This window comes from Podarcis filfolensis (assembly GCF_964270895.1).
Source record: "Podarcis filfolensis genome assembly, chromosome: 2".
NCBI classification, from domain to species: Eukaryota; Metazoa; Chordata; class Lepidosauria; order Squamata; family Lacertidae; genus Podarcis; species Podarcis filfolensis.
In genome coordinates this window covers 20,096,692-20,123,172 of record NC_139605.1, presented here as the reverse complement: position 1 = coordinate 20,123,172, position 26,481 = coordinate 20,096,692, and the positions used below count along the sequence as shown (strand labels likewise).

At 48.3% G+C, this 26,481-nt stretch overlaps 2 protein-coding genes across 2 annotated transcripts in view; one reads left to right on the top strand and one right to left on the bottom strand.

Moving 5' to 3' along the window:
• The window catches only part of LOC310757229 (uncharacterized protein), a 141,096-nt gene that overhangs the window by 79,693 nt on the left and 34,922 nt on the right, over positions 1-26,481 (bottom strand). The window lies entirely within an intron of this gene.
• Positions 458-25,311, top strand: LOC310756879 (uncharacterized protein). The gene is made up of 7 exons (XM_083601787.1): positions 458-660; positions 6,356-6,908; positions 9,312-9,697; positions 12,963-13,123; positions 15,238-15,370; positions 18,037-19,090; positions 25,076-25,311. Exons 1-6 carry the CDS (start codon positions 601-603, stop codon positions 18,223-18,225), a joined length of 1,482 nt encoding a protein of 493 aa, XP_083457913.1. The 5' UTR covers positions 458-600; the 3' UTR covers positions 18,226-19,090; positions 25,076-25,311.

Sequence of the window (26,481 nt, the reverse complement as noted above, 5' to 3'; positions counted from 1 at the left end):
ATGTATCAGGGGCTCTTCTGATTGTGAGGCATGCTGTTTCTGAACGTTCCCTTTTGTTCAAACACCTCCCTGCAAATAGAAAGCTAGCACCACAGCAAGAAGCAACTTAAAGCTAGAAATGTTTATGCGTGATGGGCTAGCTTTCTGTTTGCAGGGGGTTCACAAACAAATACGCGAGTGGTGATTAAAAACGCTCATCTCCCTACCGAAGTGGAGCGGTGTTTTCCCCTTTTTTCTTAAGTCTTAATATTATTTCATTTAAGTGGAGCGGTATTAATAATAATAATAATAATAATAATAACAACAATAATTTATTATTTATACCCCCGCCCATCTGGCTGGGTTTCTTCAATCCGCTGCACACGTGTAAAACCAAGCGTCGTTTCTTTCTTATCAAACTTGCAACGTGCCAGTGCAAAAGCCAACGCAGCAGCCACTCGAATGGCAAAAACCAACCTGCCACAACGAACAGCAGTCGGCAAACTTGAGCGGAAAACGGAGTCCGGTCGCCAGGGGGCGCCGCAGCCTCCGTAAGCGCAACGAGGAAACGCAAAAGGGGAGGAAGAGGCGTCTCTAGGCGCGGAGCGAAAAAGACCCTCTATGGTTACATGCCGGAGGCGGCGGAGCGGAAGTGGGACGCCGGGCAGCGGCGGTATCTTGGTAACGGTGGAGAAGACGGGGCGGGTGGGGGAGGGGGAGCGCTGCTGGTGGGGATGGCGGTTGCTGGTGGTGCCTGTCGGGACTGGGTCACGTGGCTGGATCAGGGCTGGGAAGGGGCACGCCCTTCCCCCAGACGAGCCTCATGCCCTAGTCCCTATCTCCCCGACCCTTGGGGGTCCGGGGCTGGGTGTGGAGAGAGGGCCCCTGGGGCGAGGGACCCTGGGATGGTGGCTAAGAGGGGGGTGCCATGAGAGGGTTAGAGGCAGTTAAGGTCAGGCTGGAGGAAATAAGGAGCTTAAGAAAACTGCTGCCATGCCTGTGGGGTAGCTCAGCTGGTAGAGCATGAGACACACACACTCTCTATATATCTCTCTCTATATATACGGTAATTAAGGTGATTTCAGTTAAAAGAAATCAAGTAATGCAGGAAAAAAGAAGGAAAAGTGAGAGGGAGAAAAGCAAGATACATACAAAAGTGAAAATATGCACACACACAAATGGCAATATACGATATTCCCATACATTACAGTGGTACCTTGGGTTACATACGCTTCAGGTTACAGACTCCGCTAACCCAGAAATAGTACCTTGGGTTAAGAACTTTGCTTCAGGATGAGAACAGAAATCGTGCTCCGATGGTGTGGCGGCAACAGGAGGCCCCATTAGCTAAAGTGGTGTTTCAGGTTAAGAACAGTTTCAGGTTAAGAACGGACCTCCGGAATGAATTAAGTACTTAACCCGAGGTACCACTGTATTGTATAAATTTGTATAGTGTTATTAAGAGCATGAGATTCTTAATCTCAGGGTTGTGGATTTGAGCCCCATGTTGGACAACAAGGTTCCTGCACTGCAGGCGGTTGGACTAGATGTCCCTTGTGGTCCCTTCCAACTCTGCAAATCTATGATTCTGTGACTTGTGTGGGCGGACATGCGGGACTCACCAAACTGGTAATCGCCAGCCTTGCAGTACGGGTTTACCCTGCTGCAGATCCGCTCACCTGTGTTCGGTGAGCTTTATTCCCACGTTAAGGTGTGTACATGAAAGAAGGCAGCCTTAGGGTTCAGGAGCTGGCTTGAAAGCAACAAATGCCGTTAAGCACAGCGGAACTGCTGGCCAGCCTTGCGCAAGTCTGGTTAATTTGCTTGGTTTTTAAGCTAAGGCGGGTTTGTGTAGGAGTAAAGAACAGAGTAGAATATTTAGCTTCTGATTCTTGCAAGAAAATATTTGGTAGTTCTGTTTTGCCTTTGATGTGGAATAACAGTCCTCCTTACATATTGTATGAAATGTATTTGCCAGAGGTGGAAATACAGAGTTGCATTGCCTTTTTTGGATCAGACCAAAGATCAAGTCCTCTCCAACTGGCTATCTTGTTTTGCTTTTGGAAAACTGAGAAGCAGGAAGAACGGGAAGTAGACTCCCCATTGTCTCCTGCACATGGTGATCAGAAATACACACAGAGAAGATCTCTGAACATTCTTGCATACAAATGTGCCCTGAATGCTGAGGTTCCATGTTAAATTGTGGCGAGTAGTAGACTCTGAGTGGTAGACTCTACCTTCATATGTTTGGCGGCAGCTAATCCCTTTTTTAAGAACCTCTCTCTCTGCTAATTGTTTCCCACACATCTTGTGACAATGATTTGTCTAAGTTCAGTTATGCAAAGTTCTTCCTTTTGTTTGTGAGCAGGTGGCTATGGAATGTCTGCAAGCTGTTGCTTATGGCTGTCTGCTTATGTGGGACAAAGTGAGTGTACACCAACACATCAGGTAGGAGAGGAAACAGATGAGCAAGGTATGGTGGGAATTAGTGCTTGGGCAGTTTGAAAGAGGGACATAAAGCACCGTAGGAGAAAGATCAGGTGAATCTAAGGTGCTGGGTGTATCCTGGTCAGGCCTTGTATGCTGGAGTCTCTGCGGTGTTCCAGTTCCAGAATTGACAGCATCTGGTGGGTAAAGTGTTGGATTCAGCTTGACAGACGAGAAACCCTATTTATTTTAGTGAATAGATAAGGGAGTGGGTTGCATGTGTGATCTAAAAAACCATGTGAAGAGGAAGGCCATTTCTCAATGGCAGAGCATGTGTTTTGAGTGCAGAAGTTTCCAGATTCAGTCCCCAGCATCTCCAGGGTGAGCTGGGAATTGCTTCTGTCTGAAAACCTTGGGAAGCCACCACCAGTCATTGTTGATCATCTCAAGCTAGAAGGAGCAGTTGTCTGACTTGGGTATAAGGCAGCTTCCTATGTTCTTTGGAATGTAATTCCTATGGAATGTAATAATGGAGGGATACAATCTATTTCAGAGAAACAGACCAGACAAGAAAGGAGGAGGAGTGGCGTTATATGTCAGGGATGTGTATACCTGTGAAGAGATCCAAGATTTAGAACCTCAAAGCCAAAGTGAGAGCATTTGGGTCAAAATTAAGGGAGAGAAGAATAACAGTGACCTCATTGTGGGAGTTTACTATAGATCCCCAAGCCAAACGGAGGACATAGATGATGCCTTCCTGGAACAGATGGCCAAGCATGCAAAAGGAAGGGAGATAGTAGTAATGGGGGACTTCAATTACCCGGATATTTGTTGGATGTCAAACTCAGCCAAGAGCATAAGGTCAAACAGATTCCTCACTGGCCTTGCAGACAACTTCATTGTCCAGAAAGTGGGAGAAGCAACAAGAGGAACAGCCATTTTAGATCTGGTCCTAACCAATGTTGATGACCTGGTTAGTGGGGTAGAAGTGGAAGGATCATTAGGCGCGAGTGATCATGCTCTTCTGAAGTTTACTATACAGCGGAAAGGAGCAGCCAAGCATACTAGGACTCAATTTCTTGACTTTAAGAAACCGACTTCATAAAACTTAGGGAAGTGCTGGGTGAGATCCCATGAACGGTAATACTAAAAGGAGAGGGAGTTCATGATGGCTGGGAGTTTGTTAAGAGGGAGATAGTAAAAGCACAACTTCAGGCAATACCAATGAGACGGAAACATGGAAGGTGCCTAAAGAAGCCAGGGTGGCTATCTAAAGAACTTTTAACTGAGTTAAGATTAGAAAAGGATGTGTACAAAAAATGGAAAAGGGGGGAAGCCACCAAAGAGGAATTCAAACAAATAGCCAGCACGTGTAGACACAAAGTCAGAAAAGCTAAAGGACAGAATGAACTCAGGCTTGCTAGAGAGGTTAAAAGCAACAAAAAAGGCTTTTATGGGTATGTTCGTAGCAAAAGGAAGAACAAAGAAACAGTGGGGTCACTCAGAGGAGAAGATGGTGAAATGCAAACAGAGGACACAGAAAGGGCTGAACTCCTCAATGCCTTCTTTGCCTCAGTCTTCTCCGATAAAGAAAACAATGCCCGACCTGAAGAATTTGGAGCAAATGATTCAGCAGAGGAAACACAGCCCAGAATAACTAAGGAGATAGTACAAGAATACTTGGCTAGTCTAGATGTATTCAAGTCTCCAGGGCCAGATGAACTGCATCCAAGAGTATTAAAAGAACTGGCAGATGTGATCTCAAAACCACTGGCAATCATCTTTGAGAATTCCTGGAGAACAGGCGAAGTCCCAGCAGACTGGAGGAGGGCAAATGTTGTCCCTATTTTCAAAAAGGGGAAAAGAGAGGACCCAAATAATTACCGCCCAGTCAGTCTGACATCAATACCAGGGAAGATTCTGGAGCAGATCATTAAGCAAACAGTCTGTGAGCACCTAGAAAGGAATGCTGTGATCACCAATAGTCAGCATGGATTTCTGAAAAATAAGTCATGTCAGACTAACCTGATCTCGTTTTTTGACAGAATTACAAGCCTGGTAGATGAAGGGAACGCAGTGGATGTAGCCTACCTTGATTTCAGCAAGGCATTTGACAAGGTGCCCCATGATATTCTTGTAAAGAAGCTGGTAAAATGCGGTCTTGACTATGCTACCACTCAGTGGATTTGTAACTGGCTGACTGACCGAACCCAAAGGGTGCTCATCAATGGTTCCTCTTCATCCTGGAGAAGAGTGACTAGTGGGGTGCCACAGGGTTCTGTCTTGGGCCCGGTCTTATTCAACATCTTTATCAACGACTTGGATGATGGACTCAAGGGCATCCTGATCAAATTTGCAGATGACACCAAACTGGGAGGGGTGGCTAACACCCCAGAGGACAGGATCACACTTCAAAACGACCTTGACAGATTAGAGAACTGGGCCAAAACAAACAAGATGAATTTTAACAGGGAGAAATGTAAAGTATTGCACTTGGGCAAAAAAAATGAGAGGCACAAATACAAGATGGGTGACACCTGGCTTGAGAGCAGTACATGTGAAAAGGATCTAGGAGTCTTGGTTGACCACAAACTTGATATGAGCCAACAGTGTGACGTGGCAGCTAAAAAAGCCAATGCAATTCTGGGCTGCATCAATAGGAGTATAGCATCTAGATCAAGGGAAGTAATAGTGCCACTGTATTCTGCTCTGGTCAGACCTCACCTGGAGTACTGTGTCCAGTTCTGGGCACCACAGTTCAAGAAGGACACTGACAAACTGGAACGTGTCCAGAGGAGGGCAACCAAAATGGTCAAAGGCCTGGAAACGATGCCTTATGAGGAACGGCTAAGGGAGCTGGGCATGTTTAGCCTGGAGAAGAGGAGGTTAAGGGGTGATATGATAGCCATGTTCAAATATATAAAAGGATGTCACATAGAGGAGGGAGAAAGGTTGTTTTCTGCTGCTCCAAAGAAGCGGACACGGAGCAATGGATCCAAACTACAAGAAAGAAGATTCCACCAAAACATTAGGAAGAACTTCCTGACAGTAAGAGCTGTTCGACAGTGGAATTTGCTGCCAAGGAGTGTGGTGGAGTCTCCTTCTTTGGAGGTCTTTAAGCAGAGGCTTGACAACCATATGTCAGGAGTGCTCTGATGGTGTTTCCTGCTTGGCAGGGGGTTGGACTCGATGGCCCTTGTGGTCTCTTCCAACTCTATGATTCTATGATTCTTTCCTAAAACTAGAGTTCAGAACCAGCTCAGTTATTGATCAATTAGAGGCAGGTTTCTATAAATGCAAATCTATCAATGCACCTTCTTCCCGTTTTCTTCTCACTCATGCAAACCTTAGGAAGTCAATACACTTTCTCCACACTATGACAGCTTTGCTAAATTGGTGGATTGGCTTTCGCTGGGGTGGTCTGGAGAAAGTAAACATTTTATTCTGTTTCAGTCGCCCATCTATAAAAAGAAATGGCACAAATTAGCTCAGAAGATATTGAGGGTGCAGATTATGAAGTTGATCAGAGCACACTGTTTTATTCCCACAGTGCCTTAGTCTCAACAATTCACCATGCTGAGCAGTAGAATGTCCATGTAGTGGGCTTTATAGCTGAGTGAACCTGGATCTAATTATACAGTGGTACCTCGGGTTAAGAACTTAATTCGTTCTGGAGGTCTGTTCTTAACCTGAAACTGTTCTTAACCTGAAGCACCACTTTAGCTAATGGGGCCTCCTGCTGCCGCCACGCCACCACTGCATGATTTCTGTTCTCATCCTGAAGCAAAGTTTTTAACCCGAGGTACTATTTCTGGGTTAGCGGAGTCTGTACCCTGAAGCGTATGTAACCTGAAGTGTATGTAACCTGAGGTACCACTGTATAAGCTTCTGCTTCACATTGAATGACATAGGGGGAAATAGTGACTATTTACTCTTCTTGTCCATACAGTTGAGCCTGAGGCGGCATCTCCTTCCTAATTCATCCCAGCCCATGAGTGACCCAGCAGCTTCAAGGGAGAGAGATCTCTCTGGCAGCTGCACTGCAGGAGATGATATTTCCAACACGGATCCGAGCGATTTGAAACCCAAGCTGATGACCATATGTACAGAGATGGCTCCTGGAACAGTTGGCACACAGTCCGTCTCCGGTAGTTCCAGCTTGATGAAAAGAAAATCTTGTTCTGAGACTGATGGTCTTGGGAATGGTGTAAGAAATTCTGCAGAGGAGAACCACGTCACCAATCTTAGCTGTGCAGAAGGGCAACATGGCCAGTCTGCCCAAAGAGAAGAAGATGAAGAAATGGACTGCCAGCAGCCAAGAACTACCACCAGCTTAGTCCCTCTTTCCGGGGTGATCTTAAGCCCTAAGAAACGGAAGCTGGTTCTACACATAGACTTAAACAACACTATCGTAGTGTCTGATGCTGTCACCGGTCAGGACCCCAGAGCTGCTCTGAACTATTTCCTGAGTACTGTCACCTGGGGGAAAATCGACCCAACAGGTAAGACCATGCGAGCAGCTGAAATCTCAGTTCCTGTGACATAAAACTGAAGTTCAATGGCTGGATGAAACTCTGCAAGAAATAAGAATTGCTTGGTTTTGTTTTAATCATTTCTGATTTTCAGGATAGGTGATGTAGAGAAACAGTATGGCCAAGGGGTGTGTAGGGAAGGAGGCAGAAGCCTGGGGGATAATTTAATGTAGGGCTAAGGAGATTGCTCTGTTAGCACAAGCATCTCTCCATGTCTGATGGAGAAGTCTCCCCTCTCCTACCCCCACGTGCTGTTCTGTGGGGAGAAGGTGGGGCTGGGGGAAGCCCCCGTTGTGCTAATTCACATCTAGACATCTGAAGGCAGCCCTGTTCAATGAAGTTTTTAATGTGTGACATTTTAATGTATTTTTAATCTTTGTTGGAAGCCGCCCAGAGTGGCTGGGGAAACCCAGGCAGATGGGCGGGGTACAAATAATAAATTATTATTATTATTATAGTGCAGTGATTCTCAAACTTTTTTCTCTGGGCCATACTTTCAGAATAAAAATTTACACCCCCCCCCCCCCGTTTTTTAGATATTTAAAAAGTTTGCAAGCAAACCACCAAAACCAAAAAATGACAACCCTCACCAGCTGTTGAAGAAAATAATATTAATCTATTTACAAATGCACTCCCAATTTTCTATTATTATGCCTAATGCATTTTCAAGTATGATGTCCTGTTCGTCAGAGGCAGGCAGCGTCGCTTGTTGGGTTTCTTTTGTCTTTGAAGAGAGCCTTCCAGATGCATTATACATAGAAAATTGAGTGTTTTTGTAAATAAAAAAACTTTTCTTCGGCATCTTTTTATGATTGCCTTGGTTTCCCCCCACCTTGAGTTGGTACTGCCCTCTTTCTGGCAAGCTCCCAACCTGTGCTCTGCATACCACAGAGGAAAAAGGGGTTGGACAGGGAGGTGGGAAGGTGGGTTAAAAATGGACTGGAGGTAGCCACCCACCCTCTCACGACACCTCCAGTTGCCCTCCCCGCTCAGCATTAGCATTGGAAAGCAAACAGGGCAGGCCTGCCCATTGTATCTCATCCCAGGCTCAAGGCTAACTTGCCTACATCCTCGGCTCTTTGGATCTGGACCAAGAGACTACTAGCCTGGCGCTCTGCTGCCAGACAGCACCGTGTGCTATTATGCCGCCCACGAGCCAAATCTCCTTATAGATCAGGCTCTTTTGTTCTGTGCGAAGAGAGCCTTATCAAAGGAGCTGTTGCATCCTGTATCTCGCCCAGGCACATTTACATATTGTTGGTCTCTTCAGAATTAGGTTAAAGCTGCCTGCCAACTCTCTCTCGCACACATGCGGGAGCACCAAGAAGTTAAAATTAACATGTACTGAGCTAAGCTGTTTGACTTCAGGTGCCCTCTGTCTGAACTGTCGCCACTTGCGTGAGAGATTTGTATTCTACTTCACTGCGCATTGTTCTCTTCCTTCCACCAGCCCCCCCCCCTTTTTTTAAAAAAAGGTATTCAATAAAAGGCTGCTGCGGAAACACGGAAGCAGCCTTTGCTAACCTGGTGCCCTCCAGGTGCCAACCTGGAGCCCTTTGCCCTCCTGGTGCCAACCTGGTGCCCTCCAGGTGTTTTGGACTCCCAATTCCCATTAGGATGTGCTAGCTAGCGTCGATGAGCGTCGTAGACCAAAACATCTGGAGGGCACCGGGCTGGCAAAGGTTGTTGTAAAGGAGGTCCTTATTTAGGGCACTCTACGCGCTGAGCTCTGTGCACTCTAGACACTGGCAGATTTTGTGCAGGGAGTCTTTCCCAGCCGAACTCTGAGATTCTTCAGGAGGGGAGAGTGCTCTTGTGCTCGAATCCTGCACCTGGTTGGCCACTGTGAGAACAGGATGCTGGACCAGGGGGGCCATTGGCCTGATCCAGTAGGCTCTTAATTTCCTGTGAGATGCTGGTGCCTTCTGCATTCAAAGCAGATGTTTTGTTGTTTTGTTGGCAAGCTCTGTCCCCTTCCCAGGCTTCGAGTTGGCTTTGAAGGTGAAAGTGAACCTGTGCTGGGACTTACGGCCCAGGACAGAGTGTGAGCCCATCAATGGAAGAGAGAGAGAGATAGTTCCTCCTTCCTTTAGACCCTAAACCATGGGTAGGCAAACTAAGGCCTGGGGGCCGGATCCAGCCCAATCGCCTTCTAAATCCGGCCCAGGAATCAGCCTGTTTTTACATGAGTAGAATGTATGCTTTTATTTAAAATGCATCTCTGGGTTATTTGTGGGGCATAGGAATTTGTTCATTTTTTCTTCAAAATATAGTCCGGCCCCCCACAAGGTCTGAGGGACAGTGGACTGGCCCCCTGCTGAAAAAGTTTGCTGACCCCTGCCCTCAACTCACCTCCTTCCTCTTTCCTTCCAGGCAAGTGGCAGTGGCTGAGCGAGTCCCCCTCGTTGCTCCCTCCCTGCCCGGGCGCCGTGAGTTTTTACTCCCAGTACGGCCGCAACACCCGATTCACGGACACGCCGCCCGGGAGGAAGTTCCGCGATCTCCACAAGCGCCACCTGCAGCTTCTGGAGTGGCAGGGGCAGCCTCACCCGCTGCTCTCCATCCCTGGCCAGCGGGGCAAGCGCTACCACTTGGTGCTGCCTTCCTTCTTCCACCTCTTGGAGAGCCTGCACCGGGAAGGGAGGCACTTTGCCGTCGTCTTCCGCACCTTTGGCACGGACTTGGCTCGCGTCCTGAAGGCAGTGCGCTGCGCCCTGGAGGGGGAGCACCCCCACTTCCCTGCGCTGCGGGACGTCTCGGTGAGTGGGCAGAAAAAGATCATCCTGGGACAGTCTCCCTCGGGAGGCTGTGGACTCTCCTTCCTTGGAGGTTTTTAAGCATCTCTTATCAACATTTTAGGGACGCGGGTGGCACTGTGGGTTAAACCACAGAGCCTAGGACTTGCTGATCAGAAGGTCGGCAGTTCGAATCCCTGCGACGGGGTGAGCTCCTGTTGCTCAGTCCCTGCTCCTGCCAACCTAGCAGTTCGAAAGCATGTCAAAATGCAAGTAGATAAATAGGTACCGCTCTGGCGGGAAGGTAAACGGCGTTTCCATGCACTGCTCTGGTTCGCCAGTAGCAGCTTAGTCATGCTGGCCACATGACCCGGAAGCTGTACGCCGGCTCCCTCGGCCAATAAAGCGAGATGAGCACCGCAACCCCAGAGTCGGCCACGACTGGACCTAATGGTCAGGGGTCCTTTATGGACATTTTAGATTCTGCATTGCAGGGGGTTGGACTAGGTGATGCTTGGGGTCCTTTATAACTCAACAATTCTATGATTCTATGGGTTCCTCCATTGCTTTTGCTGCTTTAGTCACAACCTGCCTTTTCCACAAGCCCAGCAAGCTTGGCTGAGGCTCTTTGATCCCAGTGCCTTCTGCTTTTTTGGTTTGTTCAGTTTTCTAGATGCCCTTCCGCTGAAGACACTTTTTTATTTATGGCCTCTGTATCCCACCAAGGAGCTCAAGGTGGCATACTTGGTTCTCCCCATCCTCCTTTATCCCTACAACAATCCTGTGGGGTAGGTTAACCTCAGATGCAGTAAGTGGCCCAAGGCCACCCGTTGAGCTTCATGGCTGAGTGGGGATTTGAACCCTGGTCTCCCAGGTCCCGGCCTTCCATGCAGCCTCTCGGCAGGCTTTAGGAGTCTCTGTTGGCGTCCTATGAGATGCAGGTTAAGACTACCTTAAGGTGAGTGAAAGGCAGGATATCAAGTCCAAACAACTCCTCCTCCTCCTCCTCCCCTTCTTCTTCTTCTTCTTCTTCTTCTTCTTCTTCTTCTTCTTCTTCTTCTTCTTCTTCCCTCCTCTAGGAAATCCTGCCAAGCTCACAGCTGATTGCTTCCTCTCTCTGAAGGGTAGGCAGCCAAAATTAAATCCGGCATTATTTAATTAGGCTGCCCGATAAGAAATGAAGATAATACTGGAGGTGTGGAGCTTTGGATTTGATAGGGACTCTCCTTTGCACTTTGGGGACCAAGGCTGCCAACATTATACATTGCAATATCTTGTTTGAAAGTGAAGAATCCTGGTGGCTTTGCTGGAATCCTGGAGGAATTCAGCTTTCATTAAAAATAGCAGGTTTTTGGTCTCTATACTTCCAAAGTGAAGCTTCTGAATAATGGGCTAAATATTCAAGAACTGGGAAAGCGTGGTTATGACTTAAATGATCTGGAGGTGGTCTGTTTCTAGCTTGCAGAGCTTCCTGTGCCCATGCTATGGGCCCCTGTACCTACCTTTCCACTCTTAAGCACTTGTGGATCCTCCATTTGCCACATTTCTCTGAATCGTAGGCCCTATTTTATTTAGCTAGGTTTGAAGGGTAGAGCACTGCAGACTTTAGCTTGTACTCCTTGTGCAGCTTGGGGCACTTAATGTTCCCATTTTACAGATGAGAAACTGAAGCAAACAACGAGCTTGCCAAGATGGTGACTAAGGCGGCATTTGATTGAAGTCCAAAACACTGTCCACAAGATTGGACTGTGCTGGCTCTCTGCTTAGACAGAAGGCATTTGATGCATGAAAAGAGACAAATTCTGCCATCCATTGATGCTTAGTGGGATTTGAGAGGACCAAATAAATATTTTGACACCGCTAAAGCCTTCCTTTATAATTGGAATTAAATGTGAGTAAATTTCAGTGTTGTTAAGGACTGAACTTTTGCCACATTCGTCAGTTCTGGTACACTGCCAGCTGCCGAGAGAATTCAGCTATGGCAACCTTTGTGATCTGTTAGGGGATGTTTGATGGTAATGCAATTATATTTATTACTTAATGTATTACATTTCTATCTCGCCATTCCTCCATTGCACTCGGGGGGCGATCCCATTTTTATACTTGTGACGTAGGTTCGGCTAATGGTGCGGGACCGGCCCAAAGCTGCCCTGTGTAAATTTCATGACTGAGTGGACATTTCTACGCAGATCTCTGAATAGAGTTTGCTGTCCATTATACTGCATGGGTTCTCCAGCTGTTGCAGTTGAGATCCATACCCAGGAACAGTATTTATGTCAAGATCAGATACTGGTAGCACACAACAGGCTGTTGTTCTTATTCCCTACTTCCCAAGGCATCCGGCTATAGGAAAGGGACTGCTTGGCCCTTACATCCATTTCAGCTCCAGGTTTAACACGCAACACTGTTTGATGTGAGCAGAACATTCACACGCAAGTCGAGAAAGTTTCTGCTGGTCTCATGGAAGTAGCCAGCCGAGTACCCAGTGTTGTTGAACTCCAACTCGTGACATCCTGAGAGCCAGTGTGGTGTAGTGGTTAAGAGCGGTAGTCTCGTAATCTGGAGAACCGGGTTCGCATCTCCGCTCCTCCACATGCAGCTGCTGGGTGACCTTGGGCTAGTCACATTTCTCTGAAGTCTCTCAGCCCCACTCACCTCACAGAGTGTTTGTTGTGGGGGAGGAAGGGAAAGGAGAATGTTTGCTGCTTTGAGACTCCTTCGGGTAGTGATAAAGCAGGATATCAAATCCAAACTCTTGGGCAAATTGGTGGGGGCTGATGGGAGTTATAGTCCAAAACAGGGACAGAGCACTAGGTTGGGGAAGGCTGAAGGAGACCTTAATCCATTTGGTGGGACAGCCCCCTTCTGCATCCAGGTGAGACAACGTCCCAGGGGCGGAGCTACCTGCCCTGGCACCCGGGGTGGGGCGGGGCTAGCCGTCCCGTGTTGGTGGGGCTAGCCACCCATGTGGCTAGTGTGGGGGGGGCGTCACTAGCCGCCTGCGGCAGCATCGTCACTAGCAACCTGCCGCCTACACAGCGAGTGAGGGTGGGTGGCGAGGCGATGTCATCCGCCCTCACAGCTGGCACCTGTTGTGCACCGCACCCCCCACACCCGCCTTCCTCCGCCAGTGCAACACCCTTGATCCTCAGGTCCAGTTCAGGGTGATTCCTCTTCTCAGTGCACACAATGCTCTGCTTTGATGACCTCAAGTTTGCTGCTGAGAGCTTGACAGGAGAGTGATCTGTGTTTCATTTGATTTTTTCACCCATCCTCTGCCTCTCCGCAGTTGCCGGTGGACGTCAGTCCTGGAACGATACGTTGCAGCAAGCGAAAGGTGGTGTTGACGCAGGGAGCAGGGCGGCTCTCCAGCGAAGATGGCGACAGGAAACTGTATCTCTACTTCAGCTCCAGGGAAGGCCTTTGTGGCTTCCAGGATCACTTTGACTGGTGAGGAATAAGAATGGCGGCTTGCTTCTTAGCCTGTGGCGACTGATGTGCTTTTACTTAGGGTGCTGTCAGTGATTCATTTATAGTGGCTTTCAAAAAACCCTAGCTTGGCCAGACTTTTTTAATTGCCCCACCAGCACACAAATTTATTGTGTCCTGGCCTCATGTGACAGTCGCTTCTGAGCCAGGCAAATGACTGTGGTCTAAAACAGCCTTCCCAATGTGGCGCCCCATCTCCCGATGCTGTTGGACTATAACTCCCATTATCCCTGATTATCCTGGCTGGGACTGTGGGGGTTGTCATCCGGAACAGTTGTAGAGCATCAGGTAGGGGACGGCTGGTATAAATTAGGGTATGTTTGAGCGTCCAATGTTTTTAGAAGTTTTAATTACATTAGTATTGTAGGGTGGGATTCAGCTAAGTTGCTGCGTGCATGGATCAAGGTCCCCTTGTGCAATGGGACTCCCCGCCTCCCCCCCACCTGTGCCCCTAAATCTGCTCTGGCAGGTTGGAGGAAAACCCAGAGCAGGTTTAAAGGCCATAGGGTAGTAGGGTTGGGGGAAAGTCTCAGTGCACAAGGAGACTTTGTTGCATGCACACACTTAGCGCGTAGTTGAATTTTACCCAATACATTTGCCACTCTGGGCTCCTTTGGAGAAAGATGGTGGGTATAAATCCTAATGATAATGATAATGATAATGATAATGATAATGATAATGATAATGATAATGATGAGGATAGGATTATTATTATTATTAAGAAGAAAGAAAGAAAGAAAGAAAGAAAGTGATTCCTCCCTTTTCCCCTGTCTGCATCCTGACATTCCTGCAGGGCTGAGACATGTTTGCTTGCCTCTTCCTTTCCTTTTCCGCCAGGATACAGAACCTGATGCTCTTGGTCTCCAACTCCCATGATCCCTGATCAAAGGCCATGTTAAGTGAGCCTGATGGAAACTGTAGTCCAACGACATCTGGATGTCCATAAGTTCGCCACCTCTCCCGTACTGAGCTCACATCTGCCAAGATACCTGAGAGCAAATGTTTAAAATGCAAAGTTGCCATTGGTTCTTTAAGATCCACCTGACTCTGCCGTATTCTGCTGCTGGGATTAGGACTGAGGGCTCATCTTGTCCTATACCAGTAAAAAAAAAAAAAAGGAGAGGCAGGGAATGGACTGTGCTAAATCCAGGTAGTTCTGTTGGGAATAACTCTCTTGCTTTGACATGCAGTCTGAGCCACCGGAAGCTTTGAGCAAACCTATTAGTTTTGTGATCTAGAAAAGATGGACTCTTTGGCCATCTGGCAATGTAGCCAGACAAAGCTGAGCACAACCCAGTTGTAATACTTGAGCATCTATTTGTTTTGAGTACTGGAAGGCTTGCCCTGCCTGAGCCCTTCAGCAGACACTGGCAGCCCTTCCTGCACCCTTTTCTGGGTTCTGTTCTGTGGTACATGGAGCACAAACCGCTCCCATTGCATGTGAAGTCCTGCACTGAGAATTATGCATACCTGTTCACAGTTTCCCCTCCCACGCAGGGTCCTGTGCTGGTAGACTAAGAAGCTTTTCAAATATGGTTTTGAAGAAGCAGGTTTCTTTTGCACAGGAGCTTGGAAATATTTTTGTATTCTCACGAGAGAGCTCTGAAATAAGAGGGAGGTTCCCGTGGTGAAGAGCTGGATCGTGAACAGCCAATGCAACTTCTATCTGTCTTATTTGGCTCTTACTCCCTGTCCCCTATCGACTCTGCTATCCTCCACCTGAACCTTTTCTTTTTTTTATCATCTCATTCCTTGTCAAAAGTAATCTAAATCTTCTCAAATGCTGAACCGTGAAAGCAGAATAAATTGTGTAGGATAAGAATAGATGTATTAATTGAGTTGGTATTTGTATGCAGAAAGAATAGGCCAGCTTGACCCTTATGATCACTGCTTGCAATGCATTTCTTGCCTTCTCATTTCCATTTGTTGCATTGGAGGGGACAAGGTGGGCTGGTGGGGTCTTTGCTAAGATTCATTGCAGACTCTCGCTTCAGCAACCTAGGAAAAATCCCCATAGAAGTTCTGATTGTCTGTCTGTCTGTCTCTCTGTCTCTGTGTGTGTGTGTGTGTTCCAGGTGGGCCAGGAACCAGTTCTCCAGCCAAGGAGGGAAGCCCCTTTGGATCGACCCCCACGACACAAGCACCCACCATATCTGTATCGATGACAACATTCGCCTGAATGATGCCGACACCATCATCCACCCTCGGGTATCGTTGCCATGGATCGTTGCTCTAAAATATTCCAGTGTAGAAACAAACAAAAACCACCCCCCCCTATCAGATCATATCCTCTTTATAATCCTCTTATCCTCACGACAACCCTGGGAGGTGGGCTAGACTGGGCCAGTGAAGGATTGTGGCCAGAGCTTTGAGACAGAGCGAAGACATGCCCCTCTGACATCCACCTCTGAAGCCCTGCGCTGCCCTTAGATGGCAGAGCTGCCTTCCAAACGCCTAGCTTGGTCAGGGGAAACCCTTGGGCAGCCCCAAAGGAGATGCAGAACAGGGTGGAAGGGATAAGCCAGCTGCCTGTTTTAACCACAGGTGAGCAGAGGAGACTTTGCTGGCACAGAACGGCAGGTGCGTGCTGCCTGCTCTTGCTGGCGTGAGTCATCCCCACTGCCTGCCGTAGCCCAGCATCCTGCCTCCGAGCGGTCTGAAGCTCATTCACAGCCCTCTGTGCTTAAAGGGCAGCTTCCCCGGAGGAGCATGCTCAGAAGTGAGATTCTGGGGAGAGGAGTGGGAAGGATCTGGCCATTGTGGCAGCTCTCTTTGTGCATGACTGAGAGTGTGCCCTCCCAAGAGGGCATGGGAGGGAATGCACTGGCACCGGCTGGGCTGGCAGAATGAGGAATGGCTGGGCAGGAAAGGTTAATTGGTTCCTGCTGGAGTCCAGCCATGACAATGGCCTCCTGGGGTTCTCTGCTGCGCATGGGAAGGGATGCTATCTGCCCCTCCGTTTTGGAAATAAAGGAAGTTTCCTTCCTTTGCATTCAGTACTTAATAGCCGATCAGTTAACGCAAAGAGCTCTTTACACTAGAGGCGAGGAGCTCCCAGCGCCTCCTCTGCCCTATCTGCAGAACGTTTGAGCCCCTGTTTTGCTGAGCAGGGCAGCAGTTCCTCATCCACCCCTGGCTGCACGACCCTGGGCCAAATTATATTTAGAGAGAACGCTGTGGAGGTGACCTTTGGCGCTTCTGCAGACTCCTGATCAAATCTGTTGGCTTCAGAGGCCAGTTGCAGGTCAGCCTCAATCCCGATCCCTCTTTTTCCTCTTCAGTGCATGGATCACATTCCTTTATTTCTGGCCGTTGCTATTTTTATCGCCGGTTTTATCGTCTGGGCTATTTCTGTTTTTATTGTGCAAGTCGCTTTGAGACACCTTAGTGTAAAAATGCGGCGGATAATAATGACTGTAATAACAGAACGTGCTCCAGCTTGCTCTCCCCTGGCTATAGTTTTTTGGCCTGCTCTTTGCTTCCTGGAGGTTGCCTGCTAGATTCAGGGCGAGAGAGGGCTGCGACGCATTTCATAGCTGCACAGAAGGGAGGACTGGGGGCCTGTGCATGTTTTCAGTCAAGGGCTCCGGCAGGAGAGGGGATGTCGGTCCAATTTCCCCTCCCGCAACCTGAAGCTCCTATAGCTCGGGCCACTTTAGGTGCTGTTCAGTAAGGCCATGAACCAAGATTGAAGATTATACAGGGAACAATGTTCTGTGTTTTCCTTAAAGGTAAAGGGACCCCTGACCATTAGGTCCAGTTGTGGCCGACTCTGGGGTTGCGGCACTCATCTCGCTTTATGGCTGAGGGAGCCAGCATGACTAAGCCGTTTCTGGTGAACCAGAGCAGTGCACAGAAACGCCATTTACCTTCCCGCCAGAGCGGTACCTATTTATCTACTTGCACTTTGAGGTGCTTTCGAACTGCTAGGTTGGCAGGAGCAGGGACCAAGCAATGGGAGCTCACCCCGTCACAGGGATTCGAACCGCTGACCTTCTGATCGGCAAGTCCTAGGCTCTGTGGTTTAACCCACAGTGCCACCCGCGTCCTTTCCTTAGGAGTAGTCTATATGCAGATCAGGGCAGGAGAGGACCCCGCTGTCACGCAAGCCGAGAGCCAATGCATTTGAAGGGCTTCGCCATTCTGCATCTTCCACAAGGAGTGCTATCAGGAAGAGTGGCTTGCAGAACTCCTTCCAGTGAGAGGGAACCCAAAGCAAGTTACTACAAAGTCATTGTCGTCGCCGCCCCCCCCCCCCGCCATACAAGTTTGAGCCATAGCTTGCAGCCCAAAGGCCACTCATGAGATCCCGGGACTTGAGCCGCTCGTGATGTATTTGTTGGCATGTTTGACACTCTCTTGACTGAATGCTTGCTGGAGGAAATAGTGTCCGAGAGGCCGAAAGTTCCCTTTCCCTGCTGTTGTCCTAGCCAGCCTCACTTTCTAATGAGGGCTCAGGCCTGCTGGAAGCCACAGGCTCTCTTCTGGAATTCCTTCCTCCTAACCCCTCATCATAGGCAGGTAGCCTCTTACTTCTCCGTATTGAGGGGGTGCCACTCTGCACACGCTCAGTGGCACCCTCTGCCATTACTACTTGTGTTCTAAGAGCCTTAGTCTATTTCCCGTTCCTTGGGCTGGACCGTCTCCAATTTTGTGGCATCCAGACTGTCAGGCTTCTGAAGAGAAGGGGCTTCCGGGTTATCCTTGAGGTCCAACACCTCTCCGTCTCACCAAAGGAGACATGTTGCCGCCCAGAGTGAAAGAGGAGAGGGGTGGGCTGGCTGGCAGCTTGTTCTTCTGTTGCCACCTTCTTTCAGCTCCTCTGTCGCATCCACGGCCTCAGAATTTTGCCTCTCTCTTCTTTTACCCGGCAGGTGTTCGCAGGGCGAGGAAGCAGCTGTCTTCGCACGACCCCTACCTCCGAGCTGTACAACATCTGCCTGGTTCAAACAGACCTCCTGGAGGCCATTGCTGACCCTAGCTATTTCTGCCGCTGCGTCCGACGCTGCGAGGAGAACTATGAGAGCTACCTGGCCAGTGCTGGGGGGAGTTGCTGCACCTAAGTGGGGCTGACCTGTGGGAGAGTCTCCCCTCGTGTACCGTGCGGAGTTTGCAAGAGGAGAATCTTCTGTTTGGCGCCTTTCTCTGGGTGTCGGAGTTCCCACTGGAGTCGCTATCCTTACTTTCGCTTCCGGCTCAGAGCCCTGCGGGGGAAATTCTTTGGAACAGTCTGCAAGCCCAGAAAGCAGGTTTTCTGGTGCTGTCTGAACCTGATCACCTGAACAGAGGCTTTCTTCCTGTTCATATTTATTCAGATGTTGGAGGACGAGCTCATGGAGAGATGGCTGACCTGGGCGAACCTCTGTCTCGAAGCACTTGCAGCTGGCCCATGGGCCCTACCTCGCTGGTCTCAGCCACGGTGTGGAGAGAAACCGCTGGCCTGTTAACGCAGCCCATCTTCCCAAACATTAAACTCCACTCCAGCTGCTCTTGTTTGTTTTTTGCCTGCGGCAGCGGCTAACCCCAGTGCATAAAGCCTGGTGCTAAGTGGGTCCCCGTGGGAGAGGTTCACGGGTTAAGGCTTTTTTCCCCTGGCACAGCTGAGCTAAATGATGTTCGGCAGCTTGTGAATTTCGCCCGTTTAGAGAATTGTTCATCTCTTCCCCATTCATGAACAGGACAGCTGCGAGATCATCCAGCAGCCACCCTCCAGAGCCTTTTGCCTTCAGAAACGAGGGCTTTGCTTCGTTTCCCTCTCTGTGTGCATGCAGATCGATGTGGACAGAAAGAAGCTGGTCCTCGTGATGCTGGGGGGACGTCCTAAGTCAGGGATGTGGAACCTGTGGTCCAGGGAAGGTTCTGTGGCTCAGCGGTAGAGAATCTGCTTTGCATTCAGAAGGTCCCAGGTTCAATCCTCGACATCTCCAGGTAGGCCTCTAGAGACCCCTTTCTGAAATCCTGGAGAGCTTCTGCCAACCAGTGTGGGCAGACTGAGCCAGATGACGGACAGTCCGATTTGGCATTTTTGATTTGTTTTGTTTCTTCGTCGCTTTTCATTCAAATGAATCCCAAAGCGGTTTACACACAATATTCATTCATTCATTATTTATTTATTTATTTAACCGATCTTCATCAACACAATACACACAATATTCATTCATTCATTATTTTATTTTATCTTCATCAAGAGATCTTGGGGCGGTTCACGGAATAAAATAATAAATAAATAATAATAATGGTGCAGGAGGGATCTTTGCACCACAGCGCCAGATATACTTAAGACGGCCCTGTTAACAACATGAATAAAACAACAGCCAAAAACACAAACTAAGCACTAAGTTCATGCACACCCCCATGACTCATAGTCTACCACTGTTCAGCTCACTAATGCCCACATCCACATGACGCCTGTGGCAGCAACTCCCTTCTGAAAGATGCTTGGGCTGGAAGTGGGGCAGCCCAGGTGAAACCAGCCATCTTTGATGGCAAACAGAGTCTCTCTCCTCTGGAAGCAGCTCCCTTGCGAAGGCTCCTAGGGCTGAGGGGTGGGGCAGGTCAGGTGGAAAAAGCCATTGCCTGGTGGCCAACCTCGATTCTCTCTCTCTCACCTTACCTCATATGGCAGCTTCCTAGTTTCCCATCAGCCCCAGTGAGCCTGGCCCCACAGCCGGGCGATAGATGTGCTCTAAGGGCAGTGGAGCGCCACATGTTTCCCATCTTTGCCTCAATTCTGCTTGCTGCTCTTCCTGTTGTACGGGAGGAGGGTTTTTCTTAAAATTCAAGCAAGCAAACAAACCCGCACCCAGTCTTTATAGAACAGCGAGAGCACCTTTCTGGCTGCTGTAGCTCTTTGTGACGAGCTCCTGTGCTACCAGGATTCCCACCCCCCACCCTCCGCAGAGAGGCTGGCTGTGCCTATTGTTCCTGCTGCCGCCGCTGTGAGGCCACAGCTCCTGTTTGCTGCTTGAAAGAGGAGTTTGACAGAATAGCTTTACCTCCCCAGCAGCGGGAGGCTGAGCCCAACTCCTTTGCCAGGCATTGGCAAGAAAGCTGGTGGAGGACCAGCTTGGGGAAGCTATTGTTCCTAGTTGGCTTCAAGTCTTTTCAGGTTGTATTCAACCCCCCCCCCCCCTTTGCTGAGCTGCTGAGCAAATGTAACATAAAGTGCGAAAGAGCCTTGAGAAAGCAGGAATGTTGCTCAGCTGAAGATTGTCCTGAAGGCAAGATCGTAGAATCTTGAAAGACCTACACTGGCTCCCAGTACGTTTCCGAGCACAGTTCAAAGTGTTGGTGCTGACCTTTAAAGCCCTAAACAGCCTCAGCCCAGTATACCTGAAGGAGCGTCTCCACCCCCATCGTTCTGCCCGGACACTGAGGTCCAGCTCCGAGGGCCTTCTGGCAGTTCCCTCACTGCGAGAAGCCAAGTTACAGGGAACCAGGCAGAGGACCTTCTCGGTAGTGGCACCTGCCCTGTGGAACGCCCTCCCACCAGATGTCAAAGAGAAGAACAACTACCAAACTTTAAGAAGACATCTGAAGGCAGCCCTCTTTAGGGAAGCTTTTAATGTTTAATAGACTATTGTATTTTAATATTCTGTTGGAAGCCGCCCAGAGTGGCTGTGGAAACCCAGCCAGATGGGCGGGGTATAAATAATAAATTATTATTATTATTATTATTATTATTATTATTATTATTATTATTATTATTATTATAGAGTTGGAAGGGACCCCAAGGGGCATCTAGTCCAACCCTCTGCAATGCAGGAATCTCAGCGAAAGCATCCGTGGCAGATGGCCACCCAGCCTCTGCTTAAAAACCTCCAAGGACGGAGAGTCCACCACCTTCCCAGGGAGTCTGTTCTGCTGTCGAACAGCTCTTACCAGCAGAAAGGTCTTCCTGATGTTGAGTCGGAATCTCTTATTCCCTTTCGCCTGCATATGCCACAGAAGAGCTTCCAGCAGGCAGTTTCAAAGTTGGAACAGAAACCCCGTGGATTTTTCACAGACCAAACCAGCTTATTCCTTTTTATTAGGTCCATCTACTATCTATTGTATCCCTTTTTGACTGTCACAGACTTTTAGAAAGAGAAGCATCTCAAAATATATGTTAGATATGCAACTAAAGAAACTGCATGGGCACTAAGTGCTTTCTTGCATTTGCCTCTTGGAGGTGGTTGCTTTGTTTTGTTTTATCTTTAAAAACTCACTGGATGGATTTGCTTATCCATGATGATTAGCCATACAGTGGTTCCTCGGGTTAAGAACTTAATTCGTTCTGGAGGTCCGTTCTTAACCCGAAACTGTTCTTAACCTGAGGTACCACTTTAGCGAATGGGGCCTCCTGCTGCCGCCGTGCGTTTTCTGTTCTCATCCTGAAGCAAAGTTCTTAACCTGAGGTACTATTTCTGGGTTAGCGGAGTCTGTAAGCGCCTGTAACCTGAAGCGTCTGTAACCTGAGGTACCACTGTATTAGGTAAAAAAACATCCATATTCAGAGATGATGTACCCCCGGATATCGGGCCCTGCAGAAGTGCTGTTGCTTCCATGCTTCGCTTGTGCATGTCTCAGCGGCATCAATCAGGACAGGGGATGCTGGTTTCGATGGATCCTCGCTTTGGTCCAGCTTGTTCCTTGGCCCTTTGGAAGAAGGGTGGGCCAGAGCCTGGGGAGAAGCCAACAAGTGTACTTTACTTTTCTGGGTGTCATTCCTGTTCATAATGCCTGGAGGAGAATGCAGTCAAGGGGTTGCCAAGGAAGCAGAGGGGAGGAGGTGTATAGGATTCAAGGTCTTGCTGGCAGAAGAGGTTTGTCAAGCAGGCAGCAGACATAACCAACACGCTCCATCCTGATGGTGTCGATGTAGATGGGAAAGCACGGAGAACCAGCGTGATCCTAGGAAGATAGCTGCAGAATCAGCTCAGATTTCCACCTTGGTCTGATTTGGGCCCATCCACACCGAGGCTGGAAATATGTGTTGGGTGGATCTATGCAAAGCGCAATGCGTATTTTGATTCTTCTTCCAGTTTATGGGTGGACCGGTGCTTGCTGCATCACCTCCAGCTCTCTTCTGCAGCAGCGCAGTGAGTGGCAGCTGGGCGTGAGGTGACCCACAGCAAGGGCTTCCCCACAGGCTGAAACCTAGGCAGGCTCCTGCTGCTGTGGGCAGGGCATCAGCTGCAAATGGAAATTAGCAATCTCCTGTCTCACAGGAGTATTCTGGAAATGCTTGAGGCTTTTGCAGGGCAGTTTGCGCATTTAAAAAGTGTTATGCAAACTGTCCTCTCGGTGTGACTGATTCAAGGTGTTTGCCTCGCTGTTTTTGCCCCCAAAGATACCCAGAAGACGTTGGCTGCTTTATCATCTGTTTTGAAACCGGTCTGAATGGAAAGATCCAGTGGCTTAATATTGCACGAGGGATGTGCTGGAGTGCAAGGGGAACTGCGCAGTTCCACTTGCCCCCCTTTGGCTGGGGGGCTGTCTTTGAAAGAAGGGGCTTGTGTGCCAGATGCAAAGCCCCTCTCCAAGCAGAGCGCTGCTCCTTCAGGAAGCGTGTAGTCCTGTCCCTCCACCTGTTTCTCTGCCTGACAAGTGACTGACAGCTCTCTCCCCAAAGCCTCTCCTCATCAATTATGAATTCAGTTGCCATCGAGACTGAGGGATTAAGGCAGCTGGAGGCTTTGCTTTCGCAGCCTGCCGTGCGAGGAGGCACCTGTACAGAGCTGGCAGCCCCGCGGCTCTCGGGCAAGGAGGAGAATGCCGCGATTCTGCCGGGCTGCCATTTCTGAAGTGGCCCCTTGGCAAACAGACCCACTCATCTCCTAGCAGCGCCCGTGCCCAGATCGGATCGTTCTTTTATTTCAAGGCCGATTAATCCCAAACAAGTACCGCTCTCCTGGCTCCACCATCTCAGCTGCTGCGCACACAAGGCACTTTTAAGACAGGGCTAGCGACCATTTGTTTCTATGCCCAGGGTTGCGGTGTGGGCGGGGTGTTTGAATTCTGTTGGGTGAAACCAAAGCTGTCAGTGAGAGCATACAGAGCCCAAAGAGGGCGCCCCTTTTCTCTCTCTTGCACCCCCTTTTCTCTGTCTCACATTTTCCACCCCCTTTTCTCTCTCTCCAACATCCCCTTTTCTTTGAATACACACGAAACACCTTTTGAATGCTTGCTCAAAACCTGAGCTTTTGCTTTTAACCCACCCTTTTATATTCGTAACCCACATAGCGAGAGTCCATTTGCCCCCCCCCCTTTCAATGTTACCTTGGTAATGGGAATTCTAAATGCTTTTAGGCTGCAGTCCAATACACCCCTGGGAGTGAGTCTCCCTCAGCTCAACGGAACTTACTTTTGAGTCGGCACGGATAGGATTGTACCGCTAGCAGTTTTGAATGAAGACTTGGGTGCCGTCGTTATGCCAGATGTCACCTCACATCATCCCATTTACTCTGGATGAAACAAGAAGAGGGACGTGCAAACTGCTCTCCAAGCATAAACATGCATCTAAAGGTTTTTTGTGTACAGAACAGGGCAGGATCATTCCATTATTATTTTTTTAATTATGAATGTGTCAAGGTTTAACCCTGGGGCATTGCAAATTGTAGCACTTTCTTACATCTGGGATAACTCAGTCGGTTGAGCACAAGACTCTTATTCTCAGGTTTATGAGTTTGAGCCCCACTTTGGGCAAGAGATCCCTGTATTTGCAGGGGGGCTTTGACTAGATGACCCTCTTCATCCCTTCCAACTCTGCAGTTCTCTGATTCCCAGGAAGGCCAGCAGGAGCCGTAACCTTGTTTTTGAAGGCAGGTTTATTCAAGCACTCTACTGATCTGATATATTTATGTTGAGCTTAACCAGGCATGGCCAAACTCGGCCCTCCAGATGTTTTGGGACTACAGTTCCCATCATCCCTGACCACTGGTCCTGTTAGCAAGGGATGCTGGGAGTTGTAGTCCCAAAACATCTGGAGAGCCAAGTTTGGCCATGCATGGGCCTTAAGCATTTCTAGTGGCCCTTTTAAGAGCGTTTACATCGGAAGTTTGTTCCCGTGTCAGGCATTCGCCGTGTCAGGCTTCTGTCAAAAAAGAAAACCGGGGCAATCTTCTAGAAATAAAAGTGACGTTGGTATGTGTACCCCCATCTCTGTATGCCCTTTTAGATCCAGTAAGTATGGGCCCTGCCCCTTTCTCCTTACCCATCTCTCATCTTGGGAGTTAATCTTCCATTTTCGCCCTTTGTGTCTGAGCATCAGTCCAGGACTTTGCTCCTCCACACAGTGCAATACACAGTTTCTGTTGCACAGATTGCATCTCATTTGCTTGCCAAAGCTATTTGCCCTTGCTGCCCAAACTCATTTTGGACAAGGTAATTGGTGTTCAGGGTGAAATCATGCAGATTATATGTTGGGGGGCCAAATGAACCTTGCAAATCAATAATGTTTATGTCAATTTCCTGCAAACTTCCCTCGCAGTTTACTGTGAACAATCATAAGAGCTGCTAGACTAACTCCTCTAAAGGACTCCTGTGTCTTTAAATAGTGTATACAAGAGGAGGGAGTTTTAATAGGCACAGATTTTCCAGTCATGATCTTGCAGTGGTGGGAATAGTTGCTTTTCTCCCCCAACCGCAAATCCTCCAATTATCTCGCTAAAGGCCAGGGTGCCCTGTTTTGTTCTGAAGATGACTACAGAATATGAGTTGCCACTCAAGACATAGGAGTTCTGACCCTTTCATATGTAGCTTTGCCAAATTAGTTTCCTAGCAGGCAGTTGTGCATGGAGACAAAAGGTTTCACCTGTGATATTTTTGAATTTTGAAAGCCCAGGAGCCTTTTTTTTTTAAAAAAGTTGGGTCCAGTTTGAACAGAACTACCTTTTGCACATGACATCTAATCTTCGGTGTTATCCTTGTCAGAACATTCTACAACTGTTCATCCGTTGCAAACACAAGAGGAAAGCATCTTGTACCAGTTTAATGACTGCCACGGAAGCTGCCGTGACTTTTGAAGGCTGTAACTTACTTCATCAAGTGCAAACCTACTTGTCATGTTTATGGAAATAAGGTTTGAAAGATGGTGACAAAGTATACACAAATGCTTTAAAAGCGCAGATCTATTAAGTTATTAAAATGTCAATTTTAATTGGTTTGGAGTTCTGGGTTTTTTTTAAGACTCGAGTGGTGCTTTTTATACTTTAATTCATGCACAAAATCTTTTCCTCCAAGATGTGAAGGTGGCCACCAATTTATAAGACTTTAAAAAAAAAATTTAAAAACTAAGACAACTTTATGGAGGAGTGGACTACCAAGGCTACTAACCACGGCAAGTAAAAAAAAAACCAAACACTTCCATGTATACAAGTAGTATATCTGTGATTACCCATATGCTAGGGACTAGCAACAGGAGATGCATACAAGCTTAATGCACTGCTTGTAAAGTCCCAGGCTGGCTGGAAGCAGGTGGACAAAATCTTGTGTTCTTACATACAATGTGGCTTATGATTCCAGACTAATACTGCATAATAAATCCAATATGTCCGACATCTCTGGCTTATTGTACATCACATTCATGCAAACGGTGCACAAGGTAGGTTCATTGCCTGTCCCCTAAATGAACAAATTAGCTGCAGCCTTCTCACTAATTATGCATTTCGAGTGAGGCACTCAGTCCTGAGCCAGTTGCTCACCTCTGGCAAACCGTCAACATATGACAGATGGATGCAGGCAGCTGCCAGAGAACTGGATAGCCAGAAACCAACTGGACGTTTCATATATTTTATGTATATTTCATTTCTTCATGGAAGTAAAACTTGATGGATTGGATTTATATGCCACCTTCTCCAAGGGAACGTGGTTCTCCCTGTCCATTTAAACCCCACGATGACCCAGCGAGGTAGGTTAGGCTGAGAGGCAGTGACTGGCCCAAGGTCACCCTGTGAATTTTCTGGCAGAGTGGCGGTCTGAACCCTGTTCTACTGGGTACTAGCCTGGCACACTAACCACTAGGCCTCACTGAACATTATGTGTGATGTAGGGATTCCGCTAGATACAGTGGTACCTCGGGTTAAGTACTTAATTCGTTCCGGAGGTCCGTACTTAACCTGAAACTGTTCTTAACCTGAAGCACCACTTTAGCTAATGGGGCCTCCTGCTGCTGCCGCGCCACCGGAGCACGATTTCTGTTCTTATCCTGAAACAAAGTTCTTAACCTGAAGCACTATCTCTGGGTTAGCGGAGTCTGTAACCTGGAGCGTATGTAACCTGAGGTACCACTGTACTTAAAAGACTTGGGGCATATGCTGATATACAAATGTGCGCCTTTA

Coding starts and splice junctions, on each gene's coding strand:
- LOC310756879 (XM_083601787.1), top strand. CDS start 601: ATGGTTACATGCCGGAGGCGGCGGAGCGGAAGTGGGACGCCGGGCAGC. Junction 13,124..15,237: donor TTCCAGGATCACTTTGACTG/GTGAGGAATAAG, acceptor TGTGTGTTCCAG/GTGGGCCAGGAACCAGTTCT. Junction 15,371..18,036: donor ACACCATCATCCACCCTCGG/GTATCGTTGCCA, acceptor TTTACCCGGCAG/GTGTTCGCAGGGCGAGGAAG.